At 43.5% G+C, this 19,504-nt stretch overlaps 1 protein-coding gene and 1 long non-coding RNA gene across 2 annotated transcripts; both read left to right on the top strand.

The window, feature by feature from the left end:
* Positions 1–204: 204 nt before the first annotated feature.
* LOC113017689 (uncharacterized) lies at positions 205–3,696 on the top strand. The gene is made up of 6 exons (XM_026160803.1): positions 205–272; positions 669–740; positions 1,610–1,681; positions 2,507–2,612; positions 3,189–3,259; positions 3,340–3,696. The coding sequence occupies exons 1-6, from the start codon at positions 210–212 to the stop codon at positions 3,694–3,696; spliced, it is 741 nt and encodes a 246-aa protein (XP_026016588.1). The 5' UTR covers positions 205–209.
* Positions 3,697–5,690: 1,994 nt separating this feature from the next.
* On the top strand, positions 5,691–9,488 carry LOC113017688 (uncharacterized). Its single transcript, XR_003271548.1, has 4 exons — positions 5,691–5,770; positions 5,842–5,889; positions 8,038–8,136; positions 9,430–9,488. It is a non-coding gene; the product is annotated as an uncharacterized LOC113017688 (long non-coding RNA).
* The last annotated feature ends 10,016 nt before the right edge of the window (positions 9,489–19,504 follow it).

The raw sequence follows: 19,504 nt of genomic DNA, 5'->3' as shown, positions 1-19,504 counted from the left end.
ACACGGGTCCTGTGTATTACTCAACTGGACAGGTCCAGACATTAGGAGGACTGAGTGAAATTCATCAATGAGTTCTCTGGCAATGTGCATACCACACGGTCCTGTGTATTACTCAACTGGACAGGTCCAGACATTAGGAGGACTGTATTCATCTTGGCTAGACCCAAGACTGCCATTCATTATTCATGCTTCTTCCTTAGAAATCCAACATGGTGGCATCTCAGGCTGTGGATGAGAATGCAGCCAGTTCCTCTCCTAACGACGCAACAAAGGTAAATTGGAGTTTCAGTGTCAGATTGTTTTAGTTGTAGACTGAGGTGCTAGTTATTAGGCAGTATTGAGGTATGTGGGTCCTTGGTTATCTTGACCAAGTAAGATGCACGCATTAGGAGGACTGGGATTTGAAACAGGAAGTATAAACAACTGAGTTCTACCTACAAGTGCGCCCACACACACGGGTCCTGTGTATTACTCAACTGGACAGGTCCAGACATTAGGAGGACCGAGCTTCGAAATGAATTCAGATCAATGAGAGTTACTCTGGCAATTGTGCATACACACACGGGTCCTGTGTATTACTCAACTGGACAGGTCCAGACATTAGGAGGACTGTATTCATCTTGGCTAGACCCAAAGACTGCCATTCATTATTCACGCTTCTTCCTTAGAAATCCAACATGGTGCCATCTCAGGCTGTGGATGAGAATGCAGCCAGTTCCTCTCCTAACGACGCAACAAAGGTAAATTGGAGTTTCAGTGTCAGATTGTTTTAGTTGTAGACTGAGGTGCTAGTTATTAGGCAGTATTGAGGTATGTGGGTCCTTGGTTATCTTGACCAAGTAAGATGCACGCATTAGGAGGACTGAGATTTGAAACAGGAAGTATAAACAACTGAGTTCTACCTACAAGTGCGCCCACACACACGGGTCCTGTGTATTACTCAACTGGACAGGTCCAGACATTAGGAGGACCGAGTTTAGAAATGAATTCAGATCAATGAGAGTTACTCTGGCAATTGTGCATACACACACGGGTCCTGTGTATTACTCAACTGGACAGGTCCAGACATTAGGAGGGACTGTATTCATCTGGGCTAGACCCAAAGACTGCCATTCATTATTCACTGCTTCTTCCTTAGAAATCCAACATGTTGCCATCTTTCAGGCTGTGGATGAGAATGCAGCCAGTTCCTCTCCCTAACGACGCAACAAAGGTAAATTGGAGTTTCAGTTGTTCAGATTGTTTTAGTTGTAGACTGAGGTGCTAGTTATTAGGCAGTATTGAGTGTATGTGGGCCTTGGTTATCTTGACAAGTAAGATGCACGCATTAGGAGGACTGAGATTTGAAACAGGAGTATAAAACAACTGATTCTACCTACAAGTGCGCCCACACACACGGGTCCTGTGTATTACTCAACTGGACAGGTCCAGACATTAGGAGGACTGAGTTTAGAAATGAATTCAGATCAATGAGAGTTACTCTGGCAATTGTGCATACACACACGGGTCCTGTGTATTACTCAACTGGACAGGTCCAGACATTAGGAGGACTGTATTCATCTTGGCTAGACCCAAAGACTGCCATTCATTATTCACGCTTCTTCCTTAGAAATCCAACATGGTGCCATCTCAGGCTGTGGATGAGAATGCAGCCAGTTCCTCTCCTAACGACGCAACAAAGGTAAATTGGAGTTTCAGTGTCAGATTGTTTTAGTTGTAGACTGAGGTGCTAGTTATTAGGCAGTATTGAGGTATGTGGGTCCTTGGTTATCTTGACCAAGTAAGATGCACGCATTAGGAGGACTGAGATTTGAAACAAGAAGTATGAAACCCCAACCCTAAATCTGGTTTGCATAAAGACGTAGTTCTCGGCTTGGTTGAAATGAACTCTGATGTAGTTAGATTGCATATTTGAATTTCAGCTGATCAAGGAGCAAGAATGAAGCTTACTATAGGAAGGAGCATGTAAATACAACCGAAACAATCGCTAAACTCTTTCCTGTTAATGCTAAGCACATTTATGTAACATTGTTGTGTAAAGGCCATCCGTTATGTCTTGATGGATTCATGACTTCATGATTTAATTATACTTTTTACACTCCCAGTCAAAACTTTGGACACATCTTCTCATTTCAGAAAGAACAAATTGTAAGTCTAATCTTTTTTTGGGTGTTGTGGGTCCACAATGAATTTTCTTTTCATTGTGGTTTTGTAATATATACCATAATATAAAACCTAGAAGAACAAATTGTTTTGAAAATTGATCTATATACAGCAGGTATTTTTCCCTTTAAATTTTGCATTGCAAAAGTTACAAAAATTGATTTAATAGCTTTAGTAACACTTGAACCTGTTTTTTTTTTGTTTTGTTTTTCTTCCGTCCTTAACTCCTTTTTAAAGAGGAACCAAAACAACTATTTGGTTGTGATATTTTACATCACAAAAGTATGAATTTTGTTTTTGATTACACTGTTTTTTTTTTGTTTGTTTTTTTTTTACCAAACAGGACTGCGATCATGATCTAGTCCCTGACGAAATGTCAAGTTTAGAAAAATGTTTTGCATGTGGAGGACCTTTTTCGCCTCTGAAATGGAGTGGTGTGAGATGTGAAGGTAATTATTTAATTATGGAAGGTTGGGTACATTAGAATATCTTAAATATGATCCATAAGGAACACTATAAAAACTAATCCATAAGTAAATATGATATATGTTCATAATGAACCTTTTACATCTGCACTTTTTACATATTTACTTACCATGTCATTATTAAAGCTGCTATACCCAATTTGCAAAAACAAGTTAGCTTAACATATTTTTTTTTCATGTTCATAACAACATTTTAACAAAGCATAGCTATAAATGTTGTTTGGAGATTAAAGAAAAAAAAAATGAAGTGGTTCTGTTGCATTTGTCTAAAACCATCAGCCAATAACATGGCTCAGTCCAGAAAAACGATAGAACAGTCTTTCCTGACTCCTTAAATTCTACATTAACATGGCTCCACCACACTATGCACTGGCCTGTTTAGCAGCAAAGCACACCAGGGGGTGTGGCCTATGGATAATATCCAATGGGAGGGGGGAGCCTTCTTGACTGTGTTTATGCTTCCATCTAGCCTGTTTTTTTAAATTGGGGAAAGCGGCTTTAACTACCTTTCTTTTATTAACTTAATTTTTCTCTGTCTAGTTTGCTACCAGTCCTGGCACAAAAGATGTTATGTTAGCCACAAGGTGAACCTCACTGAACCTCTTCCAGAGGTAAGTGTTTTTGCAGAATTCTTCTCAGTAAAATATGTAAGGTAAACAAAGTCTTACTTTGTGTTTTTGATTGTTATTAGGTCTTTAGTGAAGATAGTTCAAGTGAGGGGGCTTCATCAGAAGAGGAATATGTGCCAGATTCTATAGCTGACTCAGACAGCTCATGGGACAACAAATCAGAGCCTTTAAATATAAGTTGCAAACAAGTACAGAACTCTGAGATCTCCAGCAGTCAATCTGCTTGCAAAACGAAAAGACCTCGCCTAGAAAGTTTTTTAGAGAGAGTAGGACAAAGAATTTCAGAAGATGCCGAATCAATATCTGAAGATGGAATTGCACAAGACAGCTCGACGTATCAGGGGTTATTGCCACAGCAGAAAAGTCTGATGCTGAAGGCATTGTTGATGACTCTAATACTACGGCTGAAGATTCCTTAAAAACATCCTCCTCACTAAGAAACAAAACATACTGCTACATTTGTGGAAAACTACAGACAAAGTTTACACGTCATTTAAAAACTCATGAGAAATCACATGCAGATGTTGCTCGAGTTTTAAGTCTTCCCAAGAAGTCCAAAGACCGTTTGAAAATGCTTTCTAAGCTGCGAAACAAAGGAAACCACAGACATAACTCGGAGGTCATCGCAAGTGGGATTGGATCATTAAAAACCAGACGCACATCAAAAAAACCCTACAAAGGAAAAGACTATATTCACTGCATTTATTGCGAGGCATTATATCTTAAAAGAGATCTTTGGAGACATGTTCGTAAATGTTCTTCAAAACCAGTGGAGGCCAATTCAGAGGGGGGACGTAAAAAGGTCTTGTCCCTGGCCTGTATGAGTGAGTCAGCTCTGTGTCAGCAAGTTTCCCCCGGTGTTTGGAAGATATTAGCTGTCATGAAAGATGATGAAATAACTTCTACTGTGCGAAGTGACTTCTCTATTCTTCAGCTTGCTCAATCATTCTTTAACAAACATGGGAAAGATCCCACCAAATTTGACTACATTCGCCAGACACTCCGAGAATGTGGAAGACTTCTGCTCACACTTCGGAAAGAATGCTCAATACACACTTTTGAGGATGCTGTAAGACCTGCAAATTTCAATTTGGTTATCAAAGCTGTTAAGGTGTGTGGGTATGATGAAGAAAAGAACTGCTACTCGACTCCAAGCCTTGCTTTAAAGTTGGGACACTCACTGCAGAAAGTCTGTGATATTATACATTGCAGAGCACTGATGGCAGAAGACCGTGCACTGATAAAGTCAACCCAGAGTTTCAAAACCCTTTATGCTACAAAGTGGTCAGAACTCATCTCCCATACTGCATTAACCACACTAAACGAGCGGCACTTCAACAAGCCTTCCACACTTCCTTTCACAGAAGATGTTCAGCGTCTTCATAGACATCTGGAGAAGACTACAGAACAAGCACTGAAGGACTTGGAAGAGCATAGTTCACCAAAATCATACAGTGAACTTTGTAAAGCTACCATGGCAAATGTAATACTATTTAACAGGAGAAGAGGGGGAGAAATTTCAAAGATGACACTGAATGGCTTCCAGGAGAGAGACACTAGTACCCTGCACAAGGATGTTGCAATTGGACTGACAAAATTTGAACTTTACCTTTGTCAACACTTCAGTCGTGTAGAATTGAGGGGTAAACGAGGACGCAAGGTTGCAGTGCTACTTTCACCAGACATGGTGAATGCCATAACACGGCTGACAGAGAAAAGACAAGACTGTGGTGTTCTGGCAGAAAACATATTCCTGTTTGCCAGACCTCATTGTCTGACTCCCTACAGAGGACAGGACTGTTTGAGGATTTATGCGACTGAATGTGGGGCTGAAAACCCTGAACACCTACGTTCAACGCAGTTGCGCAAACATGTCGCAACTTTGTCTCAGATCTTAAACCTCAAGAATCACGAGTTAGACCAAGTTGCCAACTTCCTAGGTCATGATATTCGTGTTCATCGCGAATATTATAGACTTCCTGAGGCTACTACCCAGCTTGCCAAAATATCCAAACTACTGATTGCCATGGAGAAAGGGTCTCTCAAAAAGCCTTCAAGGCAAAACACTTGAAGAGATTGAAATCGAAGGTAAAGTGGTGTTAAGGTTAAGAATTATACACGTTTCCTGCACTATAACCTTATAATTCATTAAGACAATCTTTTATTTTGTTAGATAACCTACAGTTGACAGATTCAAGTGAAGAAAGTGAGGTCGGAGCGGAGCGTGAGGAGGTCGGAGCGGAGCGTGAGGAGGTCGGAGCGGAGCGTGAGGAGGTCGGAGCGGAGCGTGAGGAGGTCGGAGCGGAGCGTGAGGAGTCGGAGCGGAGCGTGAGGAGGTCGGAGCGGAGCGTGAGGAGGTCGGAGCGGAGCGTGAGGAGGTCGGAGCGGAGCGTGAGGAGGTCGGAGCGGAGCGTGAGGAGGTCGGAGCGGAGCGTGAGGAGGTCGGAGCGGAGCGTGAGGTCAATGAAGGAAATCTTGTATATCCACAGATTGGTAAGTACAATGTGATTAGTCTCAACTTTGTTCAATTTATGAAATCACATGACTAATAGACTTTATTACAGATTCTATAGATACTAGAATGATGAAGAAAGTTGTCAAGGAACCTCCAGGTATGTGTTTGTCATCATTTATTGAAGCTTTTACCTTTGTAACTACTTCCTAGACACTTTTGCTATCTTTGCTATCTTTATGTAAAAAAAAAAAAGATAATTCATTACTATCATTTTTCCAGTGATTGTTACCTTTGTCCAAATGGTAATTTAAAGAAAGTCAAGGATCTTTCTAAAGACCAGCTCAACAGAATAGAAAGGTCCAGTTTTGGAGGATGGTCAGGTAGGAAATGCTAGTTTGAACAGGTGATTTTGAGCTGTGATTTAAAGTTCTAGAGAGAATCTAATGAGCAGAGGAAGTTCCAGAGGGTACAATTAGCAGTGGCAAAGGATTGTACCCTCAGATTTATGATTTTGATGATGGGGGTAAGGAGGTTAGTGTTAGCAGTGTTGTGGGAGAGTGACAGTAAAGACAATCCCTCAGGGTGGCGGGGGCGAGGTTGTTGAAGGCTTAAAAGTTGATTAGGAGTTTGCACTCAATACTATAGTCAGTGTGCAGCCAGTAATGTTCTTTTTAGGATGTGGTGATATAGTCTCTAGAGTGAGTGCAGTAGAGTAAGGGGGCAGCAGAGTTCTTAATAGATTGCAGTTCTTGGAGGTGAGTTTGGGGAAAGCAAAGATGCTGGGATTCTTTTTGAGGGTGGAGAGAATGGATAGGATTAGGAAGAACAATATCATTGGGACTGCACATGTTGGAAAAAAATGTCTACATTGTTCTACATTGGCCAGGTTGAGGTTGTGTTGGGCATGTGCAAACAAGGGACAGTGAGGAAGGTTTGTTGAAGGATGTTAGAAAGGAAGCTGCCCTGCAGGAGACAGAAGGAGATGAGATTAATCAAGAGAGATGAAAATAGTTGGTGTGTGGAGGGCTGATCTACTACTCTTTATTTACCTGGTTTGCGCTTCTGAAGTATTCCCTCTACGCTCTCATCCTCTTTCTACAGTAAATCAGTGGTGAGTGGAAAGTTGACCAGTCACCGGAGTAGTGATGGGTCGTTCGCGAACGAAATGGCTCTTAGAGCTGGTTCTTTGAAGTGAACGATGCGAGCCGGCTCCTTATTGGGAGCCGTGGATTTTTTTTTTTTACTTTCTCTTGCCCTCTCTCTCACTTTTTTCGCTGCACGTCAGCCTTGTGTTTGCGCTGAGTAGAGACGGGAGGGGCGCAAACAGAGCCTTGCGTTTGCACCCCTCCCGCCTCTGAGCAGAGGGAGGAGCTAGGGGCGGTAGTTACACTCGCAACAGCAGTAGCACACGAAAAGAGCAGCAGGGAGAGAGAGAGAAAGAGAGCCGGGAGCAACAACAAGAGACAATGTCGTCACATTAGAAAGGTGGAGTAAAGAAATGAGTGACACCAAGAAAAGAAGCAAAATCTAGAACCATTTAAATTTTACTGACAATACATAGGCAGAGTGTAGAGTCTGCAAGAAAAGGATATCATATAGAGCCGGTGCACGGGCACCTGAAAACTGTCCACTCATCAGTGCGATGGGAAGATAAAACACAGTGAATTAAGTGTGATATAAGTGAAGCTGCCAAGTGTGTCTACCCACTGAGCTGAGCACTGGGCACTTGGTATTTTTAAATTTAAAGTTTAAATTTTAAAAGTTAAATTGTAAATGGTAGGTTTTTGTATTTTATAATTTATTTTTTAAATTTTATGTGGAGTGAATAAATAAAAGCAGATTTATATAATGAACATATATACATAGAAAACACGTTTTTAAACATTAGTAATTCATTTTGTGCATAATTTTATATTGTTGTTAATAATAAATGAATGAAAGCAACAAAATAACCTGAAGAGCCGGTTCGGGAGCCGAAAGAGCCGGCTCTTTTTAGTGAGCCGAGCCGAGAGAGCCGGATCTCTAAAAAGAGCCGGAAATCCCATCACTACACGGGAGTCTTGTTTGGAGAAAAATTCAGCCTTGTATCTTTTAATATCAGCTGTAATAGCTCTAGCCATATTCCACATTCACATGTGTCACCTTAAACTAAAAGTCATAGTTGCGACTCTGGATTTATCTTAGAAACCATATTCAAGATTTCAAGGTCCATTAGTTGCTTGACCACATTCAGGAGCATTTGACATTACATTATAAGAGATTTAATACAACAAATATATGCTTACTGTTTTGTTTTGTTTTTCAGCACAAAGTAAAAATGGAGCGGGTAAGGTCATTGAACCCAACAGAATACTAAACAAGGAGATGAAGCCAAGCAGTAAGAAGAAAACAAATGAACAATCTGGTAAATGGTGACATGCATACAAAAGTCACTTAAGCACAAATGTAAACTTCATGCATTTTTGAACCCAGTTATCCACACCACCCAAGCCAGTATGGTGACTATGCTCATCTTTCTGCCAGGGACCGTACCATAATTCTACAACTTGGTTAGACAATTATATTAACCTACTTGGTAAGGTAAAACATAAATCACATTCAATGTGGAACAATACCTTGTATTAAGTAATGGGATAAATGTTTAAATTACTTTCCCTATGCCTGTTTTAATCTGTAATACATTTAAATACTTATCATTTTCAAAACAGCAATGCACCAAAACAATTAATAAACAAAGCAATGAGAACATATTATGATTTGGGTTTTTAATTTTGAGGATTCCTCAACCATTGGGCTTCTACATTATCTCCATACTCTGAACATCATCTTATTCCCATAGGCAGAATCTGGATAATATTGGAAAATTTGGGCTGGTTTGGCTAATTGTGGGCTGTAACCTGAACGTCTTGAAAGAAAATTATGTTCACTGAAAAAACCTGAAGGCCCACCTCATGGTCAGGCAGGGTCCACCCTTGTTTTTAAATAAACATTTGAGTCAGACAGTTATATATGAAATGTTTGAGTATATGTTATACATTTCAAATTATTACAATATCATGCTATACATGTTTTTTGTTGTATAACGGTGTGTGGAATAAAATGCTCTCCATCCATAGTGATTTGCCATAGCTATTTATTGGAATTCTGACTTAATGTGGGCTACCTTTCAGAATTTTACATTTAAATAAATGTATTCATCCATTGTAATAAGTATTTAAACAGTCAGCATTACAGGATTTATACCAAAGAAACACTGTTACAACAAATTCACCTTAAAGGGGACATATTATGCAAAACCCACTTTTTTTTGTTGCTTTTGTATGTATATTTGGTTATGAATTGCCTCCCGACTCCTTAAGTGTAGGTTTTCAACAACTAAAAAAGGAGCTCTTTTAGGTCCCAGGTAGTGTATTTTGCACAATCCAGCATAATCACAGCCTCAGCACCTGTCCTCGTGGACAATGCAAAGGCCGTCTTTGGGCTGTGTAGACTAAACACTAACTGTTCTTAGCAGGGCTGTAAAACTAGTGTGTGCAGAACTCAATTCTTCGGCTTATTTGAAGGAAGCCGATTATCGCCATTATATTTTTGCATCCTACAACCATGTCAACTCACACAATTGAGCATAATACGTCCCCTTTAATTTAAAAATTGTTTAAAAAGTAGTTTGTTTACATTTATTTTTTTCTGCTTCTAGCTTCTCTGGAAAATGCAAGGAGGGTCAAAAAGCATCCTTGGTCTCCCACAGAGGTTGCTGCGATAATGAAGTATTTGGCGAACATATCAAAAAAGGAAAACTGGCCACTATTATCGAATGCCAGCAATGCAAAACTGCAGAAGATCCTGCTCTGGCTGGTCGTTCTATTCAAAACATCAGAGATTTTGTGAGGAATCGGGGCGTGTCGTTGAAGAAAAAAGAAAATCCTATGTAGAGGAGTCTACATAACTCCAAAGTACTTCTTGGAGGAGTTACAAAAGATATTTTGTATGTTTTGGTTTCTCATTTATTTATTTTAGAATTTTACTATTAGAAGATTGGTAAATTCATTTTGTTGACACTGTTTTAGTGCATCTGATCTAAGAGGACATATAATTTTATATTGCCAGTTATTTTCATTTCTGTTAACAAAACAATCCTGTTTTTGTAAAATGCACTCAATTTGTTCCTTTTATTCACCTGTTGCCCTTTTAATACACACAAAATACATGTTTGTGTATGTGTATGGCCTTTGTCCTGTTAATAAAGTTAGCCCTGACAATTACTGTTCATGTCAGGGGGAGGAGCCAAGTTACCTAATTAGTGTTGTCCTCTTATTACACCATGTTGTCAGGTTCTTATATTTTGAGTTCTGGTGTGTTTTCACAATTTTGAAGTGAGATTTGTGTTGTACAACTCAAATGGGATTTTTAAAGATGCACTTCATCTATCTAGCACAAGCGGAAAGGGGGGTCCGTTTAGTGTTGCAAAAATCTTGTTTGAAAAAATTGTCCTTCCAATTCACCTTTACCAGTATGTGTGTGTGTGTGTGTGTTCATCACTTTCCTGTTCTGGTGTTCTGGGTAAACCACGGCCTGAAGCGTGCCCTGGGGTCCTGCCCTCCTCCTTTTCAGTTTGTTTGCGACCATTGCTGCTGCTCAAAGTTCAGTCCGTCCTGGTTCTGACCCCAATTGGGGCAGTCCTTTCTCCAGTGTCCCTGCTCACCGCAGGTGAAACCTGCATCTTCTTCTGTGTTTTTTGTCCATTCTGAGGTGCCTTCTGACCTCAGTTACTCCTCCTGTCTCGGTCCCGCCCTTTTTGCTGCCCGATGATCATTGTTGGTCCGTCACTGTCCTGCACAGTGTGAATGCAAAGTTATCAAGGTCAGCATTCTTTTGCTCGGCCTTACTTTTCATTCGGGCTTGGCGGGCGTCTCGTCACCGCTCTGTCAGCTGAAGCTGACTGAGAATTTTCCCCCGTGTAGTGAAACGGGCCTTGGGTTTAGTGCTCTCCGTCTCTGCTGCATGAGATCACATTCCTGCAGCACTGTTGACATTTTCAGGTCGTTGTTGTGGGTCCAGCTGTTGCAGCATTTGGTCAGGGTCACGTAGAGGGGAGAGCAGGAGTCCAGTTCAGCCTCGGCTTTCAGGGCCGCAAAGCAGCCTGTAATTAAGCATAAAGAGAAAAAACAAAAACAAAACAAAACAAATGAAAAACAAAAACAAACGAACAGGAAAATGATGTTGTGTTGGCTGTGTCATTCAGAGAGGGGAGAAACACCGGGACCAGGCCCTGTGTCAGCCTTCTCTCCCCCTTTTTTTGTTTTTTCTCACCATATAATCCAATCATGACCCGCCAAGCTGACAGGACAACACAGGTACATGTTAAAATTCTTAAGATCATGTTCAAAAGCCCAAAAATGGACTTTTCTTTCATTCAGAAATCACTTGTATTAATCAATCAGCAGAAAACATGTCACAATTTGACTCTTTTTACCACTAAATTTGTTGTGTCTTGCCTGGTTGGTTAGACCAGTGTTTCTTTTTTCTTTTTTGTTAAATTGTTGTCCTGCAACCCAGAGAGTTTCTTTGTCAGTAATGTATAAACTTTATTATTTAACAACAGAAGTATGTTAAGTTTCGCTGCTTTAACCTTGTTGGAAAATCTTCACATGTTCATGAGTGTAAGCTGTTTCTTCATTGCATGTGTGTGCATTTTGTAGGCAGGCAGGTTAATTTTAACTTTTTCTCAAACTAGGCGTTACCTTAAAAGGAGCCTTTCTCTCACATTTCTCTGCTTGTGTGTGCTTTTGTTTCACCTTTTGTTGTGATGCTCCGGACGCCTTCCCAACCTCCACAAGTCCGTTGGCCCCAAAATTCAACCGAATTTCATGTGCTCTTAAAACCTTCATTTCTCCTCTAATTCTCTCCTCGCTGCTGTCTGTTTCACAGCTGCTGATTCGTGCTGGGTGTGGTTCCCATTACCTATAATTTTGGTTCGGCCGCTGTGCTTGTGGGGGCAGTTGGTCCAGGTCCGCAGCTTCCTGTATTAACACACTAAGAGATTTATTTAATTTCATTTTCATCACTGTTAAACAGATAAGCAGGCAACACGCCTACCTTGACAGCGTAAACTGCACGCCAGTCTCCCAACACATTCCTCTCTCTATAATTCTCCACTACACACCTCTTACCATCTCTCTTTTTATTCTTATTTTTCTTATTACACCACAGAGTAATACACCCAATTATGCCCGTCTATCTCTATGTGGCTCCAAATTCCCTCTTTATTTAATTTCACACTCGTCAGGGGACAGGCACACAACAATTTCAACCACTGAAACGAGGAATTCAACCTTTTTATATTTCACCTATGATAGAACTCAACCTTAGATGTAAAAGCATTCTCTTGTTCTATTCCAGAATAAATGTGAACCCGTGATTACACGGCCGTTCCAGAGTTATTCTGCAGCTATGCGGGAGTCCTCAGTTCCCAAGTTGCCATCTTGGCATCCAGACGCCGCTGGGCCTGGCCGCGCGTCCACGACCAGGAGGGTCGCCACACCTTGAACAAATTAGTTTCCACAGGTACACCAGGCGTCAACCTTAGATCTTAAAGCATCCTCTTCGCACTAATGTCCTCCTATTCAAACACATCAACCGTCACTGTGACTGTGTTCACACTTCACAACCAGAAACACACTCAGAGCGCGCGTCACACAAAACAGCACCCAGAGCGCGCTTTGCACACACTCACCCACAGTGAGACACACAGAGAGCGCTCCTCATCAGCAGAAATTTGCACAGAAACCTCTGAGCTCAACTGTTAGAATTCTTTTGAAACACAACAACCAAAGACCAAATATCCCTGTCTCTGCGTTATGACCGCCACAACGGGGCAAAATCGCATCATAAAAGTGATGCCTGCGTCCCCTGAAGTTATACCCGACACCATAAACCAGGTTTTGCTCTATGTACTTCTTGGCAAGTAAAATTTTACTTTATTTTACGGCCGCAGCCCTTATGACTCGACAGACACCATAAACCACCGTCAAACCTCTATTCAATGTACTGAAAACAGCACCAACCACTACTGCACTTCACGGCCGTACCACCGGAACACGCCGTATCATAAACCAAAACCTACGGACGTGTTGCGCTTTTGGCGTTGCCAGCGTTTAACTACACCGTGAGCCAGCATCTGCTTTTCCTTAAACAACTTCTATTTCATAGCCGGCAGGAGCAAGGACTTAACAGTAACCATAAACAAACTTCGAAACCTCGACTTCAATGTACTGAACTTATGGCCGCGTCTCCAGAAGAAATTCTAATGTATTATTGCTACAGAAGCCAGTTTTAGACTAAGTTAAATGTGGAAGGTAAAGTGGGCTGCAACTAGTCCAACGTAGTATGTTATTAGTATCTCGGTAGAAGCAGTTTACTCACACACTGGAATTCAGCCTCAACTTATGTTGTTAGTATCTTGCGCCAAAAACCAGACACCGACAATTTAATGTGAAAATACATGTGACTCAGTGAACAGATTAATTTGGAAAGCCCAATATGCACATTTGGTATAATACAACAGGCTGTGCTTACCTTTTTATTTTTGGACCGGTCCTCTGTTCACCTCGCCCCACGATCTCACCAAAGGTCAAATCTGCACCTCCTCAGCACACCAAAGATCCGGGTCACACGGCACCAAGTTGTTAAAAATCCCAATTCTTTGAATCTTTGGGCTGAAGGAAGGACAATACTCGGTGTATAAATGCTCAATCAACAATCATTTATTTCCATACAATTCAACAGTCAGAGCATTACAACGTCCGGACGGGAGAGATGCCTGCAGAGGGTCAGCAGCATGTCTCAAAATGGTGACGGGTTACTCAGATTTTTATACTCTCTAGTGGCCCCCACCTAGTCGTAAAAGCCTAAACATTCACATTCTTTCTCTCTTACGGCGCCTAAATTATGACCTCGGCTCCTTGCTCCTTCTGCTCCCTGCAAAGGTGGGGGTATGGAATGTGGTCTATCTCCCTAGACACCAAGTCTCCTGCTTACAACCTTCTCTTGATGATTCAGCAGTAAAGCATGTCAAGAAAACAGTATAAGACATTCACAGCCGATCAAGGATACAGAGTGATGCACACTTATCTAATGAACTACAAAATGATTATGTTCTTTTAACTCAAAAGTATAATGAGGACTAAACTACATACTGATCACACACTCTATATTAAAGGGTATAATATGATCTACAGCAGTATCATAATTCAACTACTTTGATTACATATATAAGGTAACATATGATAACAGAATAATCTCAACAATAGGAAAGTGTAGGAGAGCAACAGATGAACAAGCGTTACTGTAACAGGAAACACAAGCACGTCATCAGAGGATCTTTATGTTCATCATCATCACTGTTTCCTTGTTCTGTCACAAACACACAACACTTCCTGCTCTCTCTCTGATGGATCTGATTGGCTGTTTCATTCACAGGAGGTCAGGGCGTCACACCAACAGCTTTAACTGCACAACGACACACTTTAAATCATCTGCAGACAAACCTGTGTGTTTGATTTATGAAGAAATAATAAAGACGTGTGTACAGCTGTCCATGAAGCAGCTTCTCACACAAACTCTGACACTTCAGCCACTTTAATTCCTGCAAAGCTGCGTAATAAAGAGCTGTGACTGCTATGAGCTGCTGATGATGACTGCATGAAGCTCTCAGCTGAAGCTTCTTTCATTTATTTTAATGTTAATGTCGCCTTTTTAAGTCTGTGTGAGGATTTTAATGACACACATTAAAGGAGCTTCTTTGATTAAAACCAAATTCATGTTGATTTTCAGCCTGAAATGATAAAAACTTTAATAATTCTGTTTATAATCATCAACCTGGAGACTAATGAAAGTATAATAGTGAAAGAAAGCCTTTATTATTTGAGTAATGCCTGATTCTGCTCAGAGACGGAGACAACACAGAGGTGTTGATGACAGTTTGACATTAACTGAATTAAAAACAAAGTGCTCTTATTGTGAAAATCTGCCTCCTACTTCTTTAAATCATTTTTATGTATTTTTTAACCTCACAGTGAAACATTGAGGCATTAATCTGACACAGTTTGATCAGCAGCTGTGTTTTCACTGACGTTTCACTTTGATTTGTTCAGACTGAGCAGAGAGGATCGGTTCTCTGTGTGCGCACTGCTGAGAAACACAAGCTCATTTCTGCTGTTTCATGAAAAGTGTTATGGAGGAACAAGAAGTTCAGCCTCTAAACTCTCAGCGTGAGGACTGAGTGAAGAGTTTCAGAGCAGAGAGTTTTGGCTCACAGATTTTAGCGTCTACACAAAGAGACGATTACGCACTTGATCTGAGAACATCTCCACCTCCTACAAACAAACTCTCCTACGAGCAGCTGTAACAACTAGGGATGGGTATTGATAAGATTTTCACGATTCCGATTCCACTTTCGATTCTGTTTAACGATTCGATTCTTTATCGATTCTTATTTTTAAAAAGGAGAACACTAAGGTCGATTAGCTTAGAACTTTGTTTTTTATCTTCTCTTTGAACAAGATAGAAATCTAGGAGTAACATGGCCTTACAAACCCAACAGTGACATCTTAAGAGATCCAGCCTACGGCTCTTCAATGGGGTGTCACAGGATCCCCAGGAAAAAAAATTGTAAATGTAAAATAATAAAATAAATATTCTTCTGTAGCAATAACAAAGTATAACATAAATTATTCTGTAGCAATTACACAAGAATATCCAGTAATGTCCTGCCTACAATTAAACACATTCACTTACCAAAGTGAAATTGGGGGCATCTGCTGTGGCAAACGGGTGCAAGCCTTTGACCACAAACTGAGTCTCTGCTCGGTGACATTCGTCTATCCTGCCTGAAAGGAGACGCTGCCGCTAGACTGCAGCAAGAACTGGCAGCATCTGAGCCAGACTCTGTCTCTCATCATGGTCACCTAAATGCACAGTAATGGCAGGTTTGTAATAAGGCAGATCGTGCTAACATAATATGCACTGTTAGCTGATTATTTACCTGCCGCATTAACGGGCGAGGACGTGCAAATGTTACCGCTGCTGCTGGGTTGAGATTCACGAGACCGGAGCGGAATTAAAAACACGACATTCATTTAAGGTCATCGCGTCTTTTGTGAGCAAATGCTTTTGCATATTCATAGTGTTTCCTCCCTTAAATGAAATATCTACTTTGCAAGTATTGCAAGTTGCCCTGTTGTCATCCGTTCTCGTAAAGTATGACCAAGCTTTTGAGCATTTGAGCCGCTTACGCGCCGTGTTTCCTGCCAGGTAAATGACGCTCCGCAACGTGGTGACGTCATTCGGGGCGACTGGAATCAATAAGGGAATCGTTTGCAAAAATGGCAAACAATTCCAAGGAATTGAAACAGTGGGAACCGGTTCTCAACAAGAACCGGTTTTCGATACCCATCCCTAGTAACAACCACAACAGGCAGAAGACTGGATTTCTTCAGGTCAGATTTCATGCAGTTTGCATAAATTGTGTGTGTTAGGATGCCTGGGTCGTCGACCCAGGGTTTTTGAGTTTATATTATTTATACTGTCTAGTTTTTGGTTTCTTTGAGTTCTATCTTATGGCTTAGGTCTCTGTCTTCTTTAGTTGCTCTGTCTCCCCTATCACCTGCATCCCCTTGTCTAGTTCGCGTCTATGTGTATCTTTAGTTCCTATATCCCCGTGTTCAGTCAGTGTTTGTGTCTGCCCTGTTCCAACGTCTCTGTTCCCTTTGTTATAGTGCCTGCCCGTGAGTCTGTTATGTTTCCTGTTTTACTTTGAAAGTCCATGTCTGATGTTAATGTGTCTGGTTTTGCTTCCCCCTTGTCTCGTTAGGCCTGATTTGCCCCAGCTGTGTTTCCCTCCTGTTACCCATTCCCTGATTGCTCCCTCTGTGTATTTAAGCCCTGTGTTTCTTGGTGTCTGTGTCGCGATCTACCGTTTACTTTGCTGTGTGTTTTGTCAATCCGCCGGTGTTAGTTTATTTTTGACCTTTTTCCCCCAGTTATGTTATGTTTGAGTTCAGCATTAAAGCTGTTTTGGTTTAAATTCTGTCTCCGGAGTCTGCACTTTGGGTCCAATTCCTGTCTGCACACAGCCATACCTAACAGAAGATCGCGACCATACTATGGACCCAGCAGACATTGAACTTCAGGAGCGACGCCGAGCAGCCTTTGCCCAGCTGGAGGAGGAACTCCGCTGGAAGCCATGGCTCACCCCTGACGTCGGGCGCATTTTTCATGGAACTCGGCTGGCTCTCGGCGGTCCCCGGAGCTGTCAGAAGTCTCCACCTGTTGCTCCGCTGGCACTCAAGATGCGGCCGCTTCAGGTGGGAGTCCTCCGCGTGGCTTCAGGCGCTCACGCTCCGGCCTCAGCGTCACCATTCTGTGCACCGGAGGCTCAGTTGCTCACGCCGCCAGCTACCTCTGCCCAAAGGAAACGGCGCTCACGTCGCCGTCATATGGGCACGTCTGAGCAACCTCCGGTGGTGAGTCAAAAGGACTACACTTTCCAAACTCCACCTGAGCCGTTGATCAGTAAAGATTATGAACTCACCTCAGACACTTTTGGGATTTCTTTTCTCGACGAGGATTTGGATTGGGAGGCCAGTTTTGGTTTAAATCCTCCCGCGCTAGTTCATCACAATAAGCATTCGTCTGAGATTTTTAGTTCGAGGTCTGCTCGTTGGGGTGGGAACAAATTAAAACCTGAGTTTGCCGAGTCTGTTTTTTCTGAGATTGTGAACACTGCTAAACCGAAGACTGTACAGACTGTTAAACGTGGAGGGAAAGGGTCGTCACCTGTTTTTGATGAGCCAGTTTTCAGTGTGCCTGCTCCTTTGCCTTCCGGTGCTCCTTCGCCCAGGGCAACTGTGGTCCAGCCATCTCCTGCACCTGTATCAGTTCCTCGGGTGAGGGGGGCTGGGGCCCAGTTTGTCCCTGCTCCAGTTTCCAGGCCAGCTGAGGCTCCGCTAGTCTCTGCGCCCGTGCCTATTCCGCGGGTGGGAGCGGCTACTGCCCAGCAGGCCCCTGCACCGGTTTCTGTCCTCGCTGGAGGCTCGGGTGAGCCCGTCCAGCAGTCTTCCGTAGGTTCAGCAGACATAGCTCAGCTTAGTGCTCATCCACCACCTCACCCACCATTACTGCCATCGTTACAACAGTCAATACAACTTAAACTTCTGTCCATAGCTCGAACATTAGCTCACCTATCGGCTCAGTCACCTGCTCAGTTTCCGCCTCAGTTGTTTGCTCAGTCACCTGTCTCCGCTGGAGGGTCCGAGGAACCGCTTCAGCCACCTGTCTCCGCTGGAGGGTCCGAGGAACCGCTTCAGCCACCTGTCTCCGCTGGAGGGTCCGAGGAACCGCTTCAGCCACCTGTCTCCGCTGGAGGGTCCGAGGAACCGCTTCAGCCACCTGTCTCCGCTGGAGGGTCCGAGGAGCCGCTTCAGCCGTCTCTTCCTGCTGGAGGGTCCGAGGAGCCGCTTCAGCCACCTGTCTCCGCTGGAGGGCCCGAGGAGCCCGTTCAGCCACCTGTCTCCGCTGGAGGGCCCGAGGAGCCCGTTCAGCCACCTGTCTCCGCTGGAGGGCCCGAGGAGCCCGTTCAGCCACCTGTCTCCGCTGGAGGGCCCGAGGAGCCCGTTCAGCCACCTGTCTCCGCTGGAGGGCCCGAGGAGCCCGTTCAGCCACCTGTCTCCGCTGGAGGGCCCGAGGAGCCCGTTCAGCCACCTGTCTCCGCTGGAGGGCCCGAGGAGCCCGTTCAGCCACCTGTCTCCGCTGGAGGGCCCGAGGAGCCCGTTCAGCCTTCTGCCACGTCAGCTGGAGGGCCCGAGGAGCCCGTTCAGCCTTCTGCCACGTCAGCTGGAGGGCCCGAGGAGCCCGTTCAGCCTTCTGCCACGTCAGCTGGAGGGCCCGAGGAGCCTGTTCAGCCTTCTGCCTCGGCTACGCCTGGTCCGGCCTCCGAGTTTTCAGCTTCGTCTGCTCCTGAGGTCTCCATGCTGTCTTTTCCTGCTCGTCCTGCTCGTCCTGCACGTCCTGCTCGTCCTGCACGTCCTCTCCGGCCGATGACTGGACGTCATTGCTGTCATGGACGGCCTCCTGAACTACGTCGCCATCGGTGCCTCCCGCCCGGCCGGCCTCCTGATCTGCTCCGTCGCCGTCGCTGCCTCCCGCCCGGCCGGCCTCCTGATCTGCTCCGTCGCCACTGGTGCCTTCTGCCTGGCCGGCCTCCTGAACTGTTTTCTGGGCTCTTGGACCATCAGCCTCCGGGCCGCCCCCCTGAACTGCCCGGGTTTGGACTATCGTGCTGTCAGCCTCCGGGCCGGCCCCCCTGAACTTTTTTTTGAGACTATGGCCTGGGCCTCTGCGCCTTTCATGGGCTCATTTGTTTGTTTATTTTTGGACTATTCCTGGGCCTTTGTGCTGTTGTTTTGGACTTTGTTTCTGTGTTTTGTTCTGTTGCTTTCCGGGCTCCAGTGTTTGCACTTTTTTTTTTTGTTTTGTTGTCTCTGGCTCCTTGTTTTGTTTCGAGCCCTCCATCCTGTTTCCCCCGCCGCCCACCCTGGTTGGGTTGTTTGTTTTTGTTGTTTTTGATGTTTTGGTTTGGGCTGTCTGGAAGCCAGCCCTTAAGGGGGGGGTACTGTTAGGATGCCTGGGTCGTCGACCCAGGGTTTTTGAGTTTATATTATTTATACTGTCTAGTTTTTGGTTTCTTTGAGTTCTATCTTATGGCTTAGGTCTCT

This window comes from Astatotilapia calliptera, unplaced genomic scaffold (assembly GCF_900246225.1).
Source record: "Astatotilapia calliptera unplaced genomic scaffold, fAstCal1.2 U_scaffold_181, whole genome shotgun sequence".
Taxonomy (NCBI): Eukaryota; Metazoa; Chordata; class Actinopteri; order Cichliformes; family Cichlidae; genus Astatotilapia; species Astatotilapia calliptera.
The sequence above is the reverse complement of the archived record's forward strand: the minus strand, read 5'-3'. Positions and strand labels throughout refer to the sequence as shown.

Bases quoted from the DNA above. Each gene is read 5' to 3' on its own strand.
- LOC113017689 (XM_026160803.1), top strand. From the start codon at position 210: ATGGTGGCATCTCAGGCTGTGGATGAGAATGCAGCCAGTTCCTCTCCT. The intron at 273-668 runs GTAAATTGGAGT...CTTCTTCCTTAG, and splicing joins CTCCTAACGACGCAACAAAG to AAATCCAACATGGTGCCATC. The intron at 2,613-3,188 runs GTAATTATTTAA...TTCTCTGTCTAG, and splicing joins GAGTGGTGTGAGATGTGAAG to TTTGCTACCAGTCCTGGCAC.